A 13,465-nucleotide genomic window follows, 5' to 3' on the forward strand; every position below is an offset into this window, starting at 1 on the left:
TGTTCTGCAGGCGCTGCAATGTCCGCATCCTGTGACACTAATCGTGGCCCATGCAGTGGAGCCATACGTGAGGGCAGGCAGGATAGCGGCCCGGTAGATACGGAGCTTGGTAGGCAGGTTAAGTTCCTTACTGCGGAAGAGGGGGCACAAGGTCCTGGTCAGCTTTTGCCCCTTGTTGGCGACATACTCTGCATGGCAGTGGAACAGCAGCTTGTGGTCCATCTGGACCCCGAGATAGGTGGTCGTCGGGGATCAGGGCACCTGCACGCCTGCAATCGAAATATTGCGGCGGAGTACTGGGCGCCGTTTCGTGAAGTAGACCGCCGTAGTTTTGGTGGCATGAAGAGCGATTTTGTTTGTCTCGCACCAGGTGATGGTGGCGTCCACCTGTCGTTGGAGGCGGGCGATGACCGCGTCAGTTCAAATGTGGGTGAAATGTTATGGGACTTAACTGCTAAGGTCATCAGTCCCTGAGCTTACACACTACTTAACCTAAATTATCCTAAGGAAAAACACACACACCCATGCCCGAGGGAGGACTCGAACCTCCGCCGGGACCAGCCGCACAGTCCATGACTACAGCGCACCAGATCGCTCGGCTAATCCCGCGCGGCACGGCGTCATTGATACGTCCAGTGGTATAGAGTGCTGTGTCATCAGCATATTGTGCCAGTTGGCACTCGGGGATGACCGGCATATCATTCACGTAAATGTTAAAAAGAATGGGAGATAGCACGAATCCCTGTGGAGTGTGTAATGGTTCTTTATTTACGTGACCATTACGGCACTCCAACCCCAGTTCTCGATACCAGTAATGTCATACTACTTTTCTGCGAAGTAAGAGACATATTTTTGTGACAATATTCACATTTGGTTTTATTAATGTATAGGTACTCCGATGTATCGATATATTACAGTGATATGGATCTTGTGTGTATTCATTTATGTGAGACTGTCATAATCTTTGACTTACTTGTAACCGTTTTGGCGCGATTGCGCAAAGAGCAGTTTTTGTTTCATTTTGCAGAAGTTAAGTTGTTATTTCGCTTTGTAAAAGAACAGTCAAGTCTTGTGTTTGGTTAAAGTGGAAATCAAATATATGAAGATTGATACAAAACTGTTTTCTTGGTGATGTGCCAATTAAGAAGAAGTATATGTGAATTTACAAGAAGTTTAATAAAATTGTGGATCGTGAACACCAAGTCAAAAATTATTTTTGCCACACCACTGTTCTGATCTGGGATTGTTTGATCATTAAGAATTTCCTGAAAAACGCATTTGTTAGGTCTTCAAATATTGCTAAAATACAGATCTGGATCTTCTAGCAGTCAAAGTGGAATCACCCTAGAATCAACAAAATGAGCCATAACAACTTCGACGAAATCTACGTGGGAATCCGTTCAAGATAAGTGCCAAAATTAATGACTTTTTTACAGTGACTTCATTATTTCCATTCTGATGATACCATCCACAGTCAATAACTTTGTTGTCGCCCGATAAAGCGAACATATGCTGCGTCAGCAATATTATTAATCTGATTTCTAACCTACTTTGCAAGTGGTGGTATTGTTAGAAGTGCCAACTGTCAATGGGCGAATGCCAGAACCCATTCTCCGGTGAGCCACGAGGAAAGTCCTACCACGGAGGAAGTCGCCCACAATCTTCACATAGATATCCGGTATTGATGTCTGCGTCAGCATCTTGCGCACGAGGTTGTCGGTCCAGATCTTATCGTAGGCGTTCTGCAAGTCCAGAAAAACCGCAGCTGTCGACTTGGCAGCGTTGAAGCCTTTGCTGATGTGTTCAGTGAGTCGGAGGACCTGAAGTTCGGCAGAGAACAGAGCGGTGTGAAGCAGTCTTTTTTTTTCCTTTATTGAGTTTCGATTCCCCCTGAAGGGGGCGGGCTGGCAGCAGCTTAGTACGCCACTCTTCAGCCTACAGAATTTGTTTTAAAAAGATGAAGATAATAAATAATAAAAGCCGGCGATAAAATCGGTGACTTAAATGGTAAAATGGCGGAAATAGTGGAACTTAAAACATAGAACAAATGGTTGATGATGCCAATAAAATACATATGAAGCAGACAGGTAAAAGAATAGACAGACAATTAAAAAAACACGGCGACAGTCTGGTTTCTGTTCGCAAGCGATATAAAATTTACACCCAGCGACAGCATGGTTTCTGTTCGCAACACTTTGAAAAGACAAACAACACTGAACATTCACTTGAACACTGCACTAAAAAATTGGCACAAATATGATATACCAGAGCCGAGGGCAGATGGGGGGAACCTGGACAGATGATGGGAAAGGAAATGGGAGAAGGAGGGGAGGAGACGAAAAAACGAAGTGGGGGGAGGGGGGAAAGGAGCCGATGGAGGACAAGGACCCATAAGAGGGGGGGGGGGCTGGGCAGACACGACAAGGAGTGCAGAAAGGCAGAGGAGGGGTATACAAAAGGACTCAGCAGGGTGGTGGGAGAGGGGAGACAGAGAGGTTAGGTAGGGTGAAAACAGGATGGCGGGGGGGGGGGGGGGAAGAGGGAGCCCGGAGAAGGACAGAGGAAAGGAGGGGGGGGTGAGGATCAGAGTTGATAGGAGGGATAAATGGAGGGACAGAGGGCATCATCCGGGAGGGGGAGTTGACGGAAGCCACCTTGGGAAAGGAGATGAAGAGTGTAGAGATGGAGGGTAGGGGGGACACAACATTAAAGTCGTGGCAGAGGACGGGGATTGGAGAGGAGCAACCAGGGGGTGAGGGGAATCGAGGCGGCTGGAGGCATAGCATATGCGGAAATGTTCGAGGAATAGGAGCAGATGGGGGAAAGGAATGAGGTCATAGACGATCCGGGTGGGGGACGGGAGGCGTATACGGAAGGCGAGGCAGAGTGCATGGCACTCAAGGATCTGGAGGGACTTATAGAATTTGGGAGGGGGGCGGATATCCAGGCGGGACTGGCATAACAGAGGATGGCACGGATTATGGATTTGTAGGTGTGGAGGATGGAAGCGGGGCGCAACCCCCATGTCCGTCCAGAGAGGAGTTTGAGGAGTCGGAGGCGGTTGTATGCTTTGGAGTGGATGGAGCGGAGATGAGAGATCCAGGTGAGGTGATGGTCAATCTTTCTTTCATTTATTTATTTGTTCCTTTTATTACACACACTCGCGGTGTAATCAGCGAGAGTGAGCTGTTACTGATCTGATACATCGGCGATTGACTGCCGAACGTCAGACAGTTATGCGATTTCGAAGGTGAAACTATTTGGCTGCAATTTTCTGTGAACTGTTCTCTGCCACTTGGGACAGCTGAGGGAAAAGCTCTCGCCAGCGGACTGTCGCGATTCTGCGAATGTTCCGCTCCGACACAGTAGATGGGGCTGGGCACAAAAGCCGGGGAGGAGGTCGCCGACGTGCGTCTGGCGTCCAGGTCCACTACCCTGTTCAGAGTACGGGTCAACGCAAGGCACTGGCACCGCCGCAGTCGCTTCACGGCGGAAGAAGCGAGCTTTGGGGATCGTATATTATTCTGTCGGTTCTGTTTGTGCGCCTCTTCCTGGGATGGAACATTTGGCGCAGCAGGGAGTGTGACGAACAGGTGCCCACGGTGCGAGGGCGTTGGCTCGCCTGCAGTTTTCCCGCGCACGCCATAGGCGAGCATGATCTCAGGCCGAAGGCTGATGACGTAAAGTGGCGAGAAGCCAGTCGATTGGTGTAACGTTTTCCGCCGGAGTTTGTGACTAGAAATCTAGTCAGCTGGTACCATCAAATGCCCCAGGTTCTCAGGGATCGCTGCGCGGTGGAATGTTGGAGAGATTCCATTCCGGACCGCTAGAGGGACAAGTGTTGCTGTCTCGGTATCTTGGACAGTCTTGTTAGTGTTTCGCGTTCTCGAAAACTTAAGAGTACTTCCTGAGACGAGAAACTCGCGGCCTCTTCTGTCGGAGTCCACATCTGAAGAGACGGTACAGCAGTTGCACATCGCCAACGAGCAGCACTTCATTGTCTAGCTGTCGACGACGGGCGCCAGCAGCTGACTGTGGTAGTGTAATTGGCAGCTCCGACTCGGTAGGGACTTAATCGATTTGCACTGACACCCTCAGCAGTGAGAGTATCCGTGTTGTGGCAACAGCAGTCACTAGTTACATGAACGGTTGAATAATTCGGCCAGGTGCTCACTGACTGTGACGCGACAATGCAATACACCCAATAGGTCAGCTGTCGTCCTGCTCACAACAGTTGAACGGAATAGTTACATCTGCATCTACACCTACATTTATACTCCGCAAGCCACACAACGGAGTGTGGCGGAGGGCACTTTACGTGCCACTGTCATTACCTCCCTTTCCTGATCCAGTCGCCTAAGGTTCGCGGGAAGAACGACTGCCGGAAAGCCTCCGTGCGCACTCGAATCTCTCTAATTTTACATTCGTGATCTCCACGGGAGGTATAAGTAGGGGAAAGCAATATTCGACACCTCATCCAGAAACGCACCCTCTAGAAACCTGGACGCCAAGCTACACCGAGATGCAGAGCGCCTCTCTTGCAGAGTCTGCCACTTGAGTTTGCTAAATATCTCCGTAACGCTATACGCTTACCAAATAACCCTGTGACGAAACGCGCCACTCTTCTTTGGATCTTCTCTATCTCCTCTGTCAACCCGACCTGACACGGATCCCACAGTGATGAGCAATACTCAAGTATAGGTCGAACTAGTGTTTTGCAAGCCACCTCCTTTGTTGATGGACTGCATTTTCTAAGGACTCTCGCAATGAATCTCAACCTGGCACCCGCCTTACCAACAATTAATTTTATGTGATCATTCCACTTCAAATCGTTCCATACGCAAACTCCCAGATATTTTACAGAAATAACTGCTACCAGTGTCTGTTCCGCTATCATATAATCATACAATAAAGGATCCTGCCTGCATTTCGCTGCAATTTTCTAATGCTGCAACTTCTCTGTATACTACAGCATCATCCGCGAAAAGCGGCATGGAACTTCCGACACTGTCTACTAGGCCATTTATATATATTGCGAAAAGCAATGGTCCCATAACACTCCCCTGTGGCACGCCAGAGGTTACTTTAACGTCTGTAGACGTCTCTCCATTGAGAACAACATGCTGTGTTCTGTTTGCTAAAAACTCTTCAATCCAGCCACACAGCTGGTCTGATATTCCGTAGGCTCTTACTTTGTTTATTAGGCAACAGGCGAAACTGTATCGAACGCCTTCCGGAAGTCAAGGTAAACAGCATCTACCTGGGAGCCCGTATCTAATATTTTCTGGGTCTCATGAACAATATTTCCATACCCCTCGAATCTAATTTGCCAATTAATCTGTGCTGTGTTAGAAAATAGAGATAGATTTGACTTCATATATGCTTATTTACACCCCGGTGTTTAATATCAATTCAGTTTATGTTGTTTTGCAATAAATCTATTGTTATATTCCAACCATCAGTCGTTATAGTACTACACTTATCCATCATAAATCCTGTCCTTAATGCCTTCTTTATTTTCTAGGACTCATTCACATTAATTTGCGTCATCAATGCTTTGTGTACAATAAAAGTAGGGTTTCTTGAGGGTGGAGTGTTTCGAGAGGGCAGTCCAGTGACAGATTACGTAAATAAACGGTCAGTAACATCCTACCTCCATCTTGGGCATCTCGCAAAATATATTTCGTGTATATTATCTGGACGTAGTATTCTATGGTGTTCAGATGCACAAAACAAGATAAATATTCTTCAGATGTAAAAAAAAAAACTATCTGAAGTGCAGGAAACTTAATTAAACCTTTATTTATTTTACAGCTTGAAAATGATGAACACAGACGAACATTCGTGGACTCAGTAAAAGAACTTCTTCAACAAAACAGATTTGATGGCATTGATATAGCTTGGGAATTCCCCTTCAGCAAGGAAAAGAAGGACCGAGGTGCACTTGGTGAATACGAAATATGTAAATTAGTTCAAGCTCTTAAACACATGCATGTACTACATTTTATTTACTATTAAATTATGCAGTATTTCTCATATATGTACAGGTATTCACTCCTCAAAAGTAACATTAATGCACAGTATATCAGCTTCATCACATTAGTTGGCTAAGTGTTAAATTCAAAAGCAAACTTTATTATTGTTTTAATAACCTTATATATACTGAGCAGTTTGTAATTCAGACTGATATGTCTCTTGTTGTTAACTTACAGTAGAAGCTATTCAATTATACTTCTTGATTTTCACTGGCAACTAAAACCAGACTCAATTGTCTTCTTCAGGAAATGTTTGGCATGGTGTCAAGAAAGTATTAGGCTATGCTCACAGTCATAGAGATGAGAATCCAGATGAACATCGCAGGCAATTTTCAGCTTTAATTCGTGAACTGAAATCATCTCTAAAAACTCAAAATGCATTGCTGACTCTGAGTGTAATACCCTACATCAATCATAGTGTGAGTATAAAATACTTCTATTCCATCCTGATATCAGATGCAGTTGTTTCACTTGCAGTACAAGTTTCTTACGTTTACTAAATTTACTTGCTCAAACAAGACTAGAGATTGTGATGTAAGTTTTTTCTGTTTTAAAATGAAATTCCTTTATAATTTTCCCTATTGGTATCAACGTACAAAATAAGAACGTCATAGCAATTATTATTTGGTGAAAAACTCCTCTTTGTTATCTGAACATTGGTGTTTCACTCACATAAGCTAGTTACTTTCTCAGTATGTCTTAGCAATTGATAAGTATGTGCTTTATACTCCTGCATACAAATAACAAGTGTCTTATTCCGAAGATCTATATAGTTTGTGTAAATTATTAAAAATTCAACCCTTTTTATTTCTTCCTGTGTGAATACTTCATGGGATTTAAAAATCAGAAAACATTAATGTCTTACTTTTCTTGGAATTGCTGCCAATTCACTGCCTTTTTTTAATAAGTATTTTTTTCTCTGTAAATGCTTTTGTATGGACTTTGAATTGATTCACTGAAATTTTAAATATGCTGTTAATTTTTCTCTTCACTTTTAATGAAACACAGAATCACGACAAAAATCAGCCTGAGAGACCTTACAGTCACTTCTTATTCTCCAGAAAGTCTTCTATAACAGCTATGAGGACAGAACACATATTCTTTTTACATGACACTGATAATGACATTAATTCCAGTTCAGAATTATTCCAAATTACACTTTGCCTTGCATAGCATAGAAGAACCACAACATTAAACTTGAAATCAGTATGTCTCTTTCAATAAAACTGCTTTATTCCATCCCACCAAGATTATTTTCATGCGGTAGGAACAGTATGTCAGAAAGAATATACGCAATTAATTTACAGTGGCTTAATTTCCAAGTGTAAAATACCTTCTAAACAAGCTTGACAGCTTTCCAGGTGCAAAGCGCTGCTGCTACGTAACAAGTCGTACTGATCTTGGATGTTTCATTTCTTTTTGTCCACAGCAAGCAACAACACAATTTAAACCTACTTTTAGAAACCACAATTCTTTTCAGTCTGGATGTCTCAACTTTGGAACAGAGTCAATTACATTTTTTCAAAATATCTGAAGTTCGTTTTTTGTTTCAGCATCTTATCATTTTCACTTATGTAACACAATATTCCAGCATTAAAATAGTGAATGCTTAATCCTTCAAATATCAAATTTTTATCACTAAACAAACAAAATCACATAGCTCAGTACAGTTTGAGTATACCTTTTTGAGTTTTCTATATAATGGTTAGTTTTCTGCAGTATAAACTAGATAAAGGGAAATGGATAGGTTAAAGTTAGATATAGTGGGAATTAGTGAAGTTCGGTGGCAGGAGGAACAAGACTTTTGGTCAGGTGAATACAGGGTTAGAAGTACAAAATCAAATAGGGATTATGCAAGAGTAGGTTTAATAATGAATAAAAAATAGGAGTGCGGGTAAGCTACTACAAACAGCATAGTGAACGCATTATTGTGGCCAAGATAGACACGAAGCCCACGCCTACTACAGCAGCACAAGTTTATATGCCAACTAGCTCTGCAGATGATGATGAAATTGATGAAATTTATGATGAGATAAAAGAAATTATTCAGGTAGCGAAGGGAGACGAAAATTTAATAGTCATGGGTGACTGGAACTCGACAGTAGGAAAAGGAAGAGAAGGAAACGTAGTATGAAATGAAAGATGAAGCTGCCTGGTAGAATTTTGCACAGAGCTTAACTTAATCGTAGCTAACACTTGGTTCAAGAATCATGAAAGAAGGTTGTATACATGGAAGAATCCTGGAGATACTAAAAGGTTTCAGACAGATTATATAATGGTAAGACAGAGTTTTAGGAACCAGATTTTAAATTGTAAGACATTTCCAGGGGCAGATGTGGACTCTGACCACAATCTATTGGTTATGAACTGTAGATTAAAACTGAAGGAACTGCAAAAAGGTGGGAATTTAAGGAGATGGGACCTGGATAAACTGAAAGAACCAGAGGTTGTACTGAGTTTCAGGGAGAGCATAAGGGAACAATTGACAGGAATGGGGGAAAGAAATACAGCAGAAGAAGAATGCGTAGTTTTGAGGAATGAAATAGTGAAGGCAGCAGAGAATCAAGTAAGTAAAAAGACGAGGGCTGGTAGAAATCCTTGGGTAACAGAAGAGATACTGAATTTAATTGATGAAAGGAGAAAATACAAAAATGCAGAAAGTGAAGCAGGCAAAAAGAAATACAAACGTCTCAAAAATGAGATCGACAGGAAGAGCAAAATGGCTAAGCAGGGATGGCTAGAGGACAAATGTAAGGATGTAGAGGCTTATCTCACTAGGGGTAAGATAGATACTGCCTACATGAAAATTAAAGAGACCTTTGGAGAAAAGAAAACCACTAGCATGAATATCAAGAGCGTTGATGGAAACCCAGTTCTAAGCAAAGAAGGGAAAGCAGAAAGGTGGTAGGAGTATATAGAGGGTCTATACAGGGGCGATGTTCTTGAGGACAATATTATGGAAATGGAAGAGGAGGTAGATGAAGATGAAATGGAAGATATGATACTGCATGAAGAGTTTGACAGAGTACTGAAAGACCTAAGCCGAAACAAGACCCCCAGAGTAGACAACATTCCATTAGAACTACTGACAGCCTTGTGAGAGCCAGTTCTGACAAAACTCTACCATCTGGTAAGCAAGATGTATGAGACAGGCGAAATACCCTCAGATTTCAAGAAGAATATAATAATTCCAATCCCAAAGAAAGCAGGTGTTGACAGATGTGAAAATTACCGAACTATCAGTTTAATAAGTCACAGCTGCAAAATACTAACGCGAATTGTTTACAGACGAATGGAAAAACTAGTAGAAGCCGACCTCGGCGAAGATTAGTTTGGATTCCACAGAAATGTTGGAACACGTGAGGCAATACTGACCCTATGACTTATCTTAGAAGAAAGATTAAGGAAAGGCAAACCTACGTTTCTAGCATTTGTAGACTTAGAGAAAGATTTTGACAATGTTGACTGGAATACTCTCTTTCAAATTCTAAAGGTGGCAGGGGTAAAATACAGGGAGTGAAAGGCTATTTACAATTTGTACAGAAACCAAATGGCAGTTATAAGAGTCGAGGGACATGAATGGGAAGCAGTGGTTGGGAAGGGAGTGAGACAGGGTTGTAGCCTCTCCCAGATGCTATTGAATCTGTATATTGAGCAAGCAGTAAAGGAAACAAAAGAAAAGTTCGGAGTAGGTATTAAAATCCATGGAGAAAAAGTAAAAACTTTGCGGTTCGCCGATGACATTGTGATTCTGTCAGAGAGAGCAAAGGACTTGGAAGAGCAGTTGAACGGTATGGACAGTGTCTTGAAAGGAGGGTATAAGATGAACATCAACAAAGGCAAAACGAGGATAATGGAATGTAGTCGAATTAAGTCGGGTGATGCTGAGGGAATTAGATTAGGAAATGAGACACTTAAAGTAGTAAAGGAGTTTTGCTATTTGGGGAGCAAAATAACTGATGATGGTGGAAGTAGAGAGGATATAACATGTAGACTGGCAATGGCAATGAAAGCGTTTCTGAAGAAGAGAAATTTGTTAACATCAAGTATTGATTTAAGTGTCAGGAAGTCGTTTCTGAAAGTATTTGTATGGAGTGTAGACATGTATGGAAGTGAAACATGGACGATAAATAGTTTGGACAAGAAGAGAATAGAAGCTTTCGAAATGTGGTGCTTCAGAAGAATGCTGAAGATTAGATGGGTAGATCACATAAATAATGAGGAGGTATTGAACAGGATTGGGGAGAAGAGGAGTTTGTGGCACAACTTGACTAGAAGAAGGGATCGGTTGGTAGGACATGTTCTGAGGCATCAAGGGATCACCAATTCAGTATGGAGGGCAGCGCGGAGGGTAAAAATCGTAGAGGGAGACCAAGAGATGAATACACTAAACAGATTCAGAAGGATGTAGGCAGTAGTAGGTACTGGGAGATGAAGAAGCTTGCATAGGATAGAGTAGCATGGAGAGCTGCATCAAACCAGTCTCAGGACTGAAGATCACAAAAACAACAACAAACTAGATTTGCAGCATTTTTTTAAATATTTGGTCAGTTCTTGGTACACGATACCAAAATGTTATTCAGCAGAGAGCAAAGCCTAATATAAAATGTGTAGCAGGACTTTAGTGTACATATGAACTCAGTTACAGCTATCTGAAAATGGAGAGTGCTCTTAACTTGAATTATTTAATAGCACCTATCGCAAAAGTTTCCTAAATAGTTACAGTTTGTCTCCGTCCAAAAACTTTCGATGTGAAGCTGATATCTGCGGTCATAATTTCAATATTTAAACTTGTTTTATTCACAAACTCCTAAGGAAACATTTTGTGAAAAATGTTTAAAAAATGGTTCAAATGGCTCTGAGCACAATGGGACTCAACTGATGAGGTCATTAGTCCCCCAGAACTTAGAACTCGTTAAACCTAACCAACCTAAGGACATCACACACATCCATGCCCGAGGCAGGATTCGAACCTGCGACCGTAGCGGTCTCGCGGTTCCAGACTGCAGCGCCAGAACTTGAAAACACATGTAGGATTCACGGATTCATAAAATATCGTTCTTGTGAAACCCAGCTAGTCCTTTATTCACATGAAGTAAAGCGATCTAACGAAAAGGGATCTCAGGTTGACACCATTTCTCGGTTTTCAAAAGGTATTTGATGCGTTCCTAACAACGGTTTCTGATCAAATCACGTATCTAAGGAGTATTCTCTTAATGGTTCAAATGGCTCTGAGCACTATGGGATTCAACTGCTGAAGTCATTAGTCCCCTAGAACTTAGAACTAGTTAAACCCAACTAACCTAAGGACATCACAAACATCCATGCCCGGGGCAGGATTCGAACCTGCGACCGTAGCGGTCTCGCGGTTCCAGACTGCAGCGCCTTTAACCGCACGGCCACTTCGGCCGCCAGCATTCTCTTAGTTGTGAGGCTATATTCACGATTTACTGTCAGAAAAGTCACAGTAGTAACTTGCAATTTTGTCATATGATGACATGTTGGAGACCGTGGCTGTTTTTGAAGACAAATGTTGTTGGTGTTAGGACAGCAACCAGCCACAAATTTACTTTGAGTTCCTTTATTCAAAGGAAACCGTTACCGGTTTCGAATCGTTGCGATTCATCATCAGACAGTTTACACGCTTTCTTTCTGACATTTGGTGTGTTTTTATAGATTAATTGTCGTAGTACCGACGTTTCACGACAATTAATCTATAAAAACACACCAAATGTCAGAAAGAAAGCGTGTAAACCGTCTGATGATGAATCGCAACGATTCGAAACCGGTAACGGTTTCCTTTGAATAAAGGAACTCAAAGTAAATTTGTGGCTGGTTGCTGTCCTAACACCAACAACAGTAGTAACTGATAGGAAATCGTGTTGTGAAACCGATGTTATATTTAGGTTCCCCAAGGAAGTATTACGGACCATCTGCTGTTCTTAATATATATGAATGATTTAGAAGATAATCGGAGCAGCACTCTTACGTTTTTTGCAGATTATGCTGCCATTTAATCGTAGCAAAGTCCTCAGATTGAAAAAACGAAATGCAAAAAGATTTAGACAGGATATCAGTATGGCGCGAAAACCGCAAGTGAAACCAAAATAATGTGCTGATAAATGCTCCGAATTTAAAGGCTCTAGATTCAAAAAAATACCTAGGGGTTCGAGCAACTTTCATTGGATGCAAATATTGTGGAGAAGGTGTACAATGGATTGTGTTTCGTTGTCAGAACGCTTGAAAGATGAGGCAAATCTACTAAGGAGACTGCCTGCACTATGCATGTCCATCCTCATCTGAACAATTGCTACGTGGTACGCGATCCTTACCAAGTAGTACTTACGGAGGACATTGAGAAAAATCAAAGGTGGACCGCTCGTTTTATTTTATCGAGAAATAGAGGAGACAGTGTCACTGATATGACAAGAGAGTTTGGGAGTCAATCATTAAAACTAACTTTATCTTCCGAACGCCAAAATGTTTTGTCAACTCCTGTCTACATAGGGAGAACTGATCATCGTAATAAAACACGAGAAAACAGAGCATCCACGGAAAGATTAAGGTGTTTACTTTTCTCACGTGCCGTTCGAGAGTGGAACGGTGGAGGAACAGTCTGAAAGTGATTCTGTGAAACCTCTGCCAAACAGTTAAGCGTGAACTGCAGGGTAATCTTAAAGATCACTGTTATTAACTGAGTGATAAATGAACGACATCACCAGTTACATCTACATCTACATCCATACTCCGCAAGCCACCTGACGGTGTGTGGCGGAGGGTACCTTGAGTACCTCTATCGGTTCTCCCTTCTATTCCAGTCTCGTATTGTTCGTGGAAAGAAGGAATGTCGGTATGCCTCTGTGTGGGCTCTAATCTCTCTGATTTTATCCTCATGATCTCTTCGCGAGGTATACGTAGGAGGGAGCAATATACTGCTTGACTCCTCGGTGAAGGTATGTTCTCGAAACTTCAACAAAAGCCCGTACCGAGCTACTGAGCGTCTCTCCTGCAAGTCTTCCACTGGAGTTTATCTATCATCTCCGTAACGCTATCGCGATTACTAAATGATCCTGCAACGAAGCGCGCTGCTCTCCGTTCGATCTTCTGTATCTCTTCTATCAACCATATCTAGTACGGATGCAACACTGCTGAGCAGTATTCAAACAGTGGGCGAACAAGCGTACTGTAACCTACTTCCTTTGTTTTCGGATTGCATTTCCTTAGGATTCTTCCAATGAATCTCAGTCTGGCATCTGCTTTACCGACGATCAACTTTATGTGATCATTCCATTTTAAATCACTCCTAATGCGTACTCCCAGATAATTTATAGAATTAACTGCTTGCAGTTGTTGACATGCTATATTGTAGCCAAATGATTTTTTTTTTTCAACTGCGCACTATGTGTTTCAGACAGTAGCTATCCATCTTC

At 42.3% G+C, this 13,465-nt stretch overlaps 1 protein-coding gene across 2 annotated transcripts in view; it reads left to right on the top strand.

The window, feature by feature from the left end:
* LOC124794031 (chitinase-like protein Idgf4) overlaps positions 1–13,465 on the top strand; it is a 90,067-nt gene that overhangs the window by 45,839 nt on the left and 30,763 nt on the right. The window contains exons 3-4 of one of the 2 annotated variants that reach the window (XM_047258066.1): positions 5,815–5,947; positions 6,282–6,454. In XM_047258066.1, the coding sequence (XP_047114022.1) occupies positions 5,815–5,947; positions 6,282–6,454 (306 nt within the window). The remainder of the gene's footprint in view (positions 1–5,814; positions 5,948–6,281; positions 6,455–13,465) is intronic. The other variant, XM_047258067.1, reaches the window with a different exon arrangement.

The sequence above is a fragment of the Schistocerca piceifrons genome, chromosome 1 (assembly GCF_021461385.2).
Source record: "Schistocerca piceifrons isolate TAMUIC-IGC-003096 chromosome 1, iqSchPice1.1, whole genome shotgun sequence".
NCBI classification, from domain to species: Eukaryota; Metazoa; Arthropoda; class Insecta; order Orthoptera; family Acrididae; genus Schistocerca; species Schistocerca piceifrons.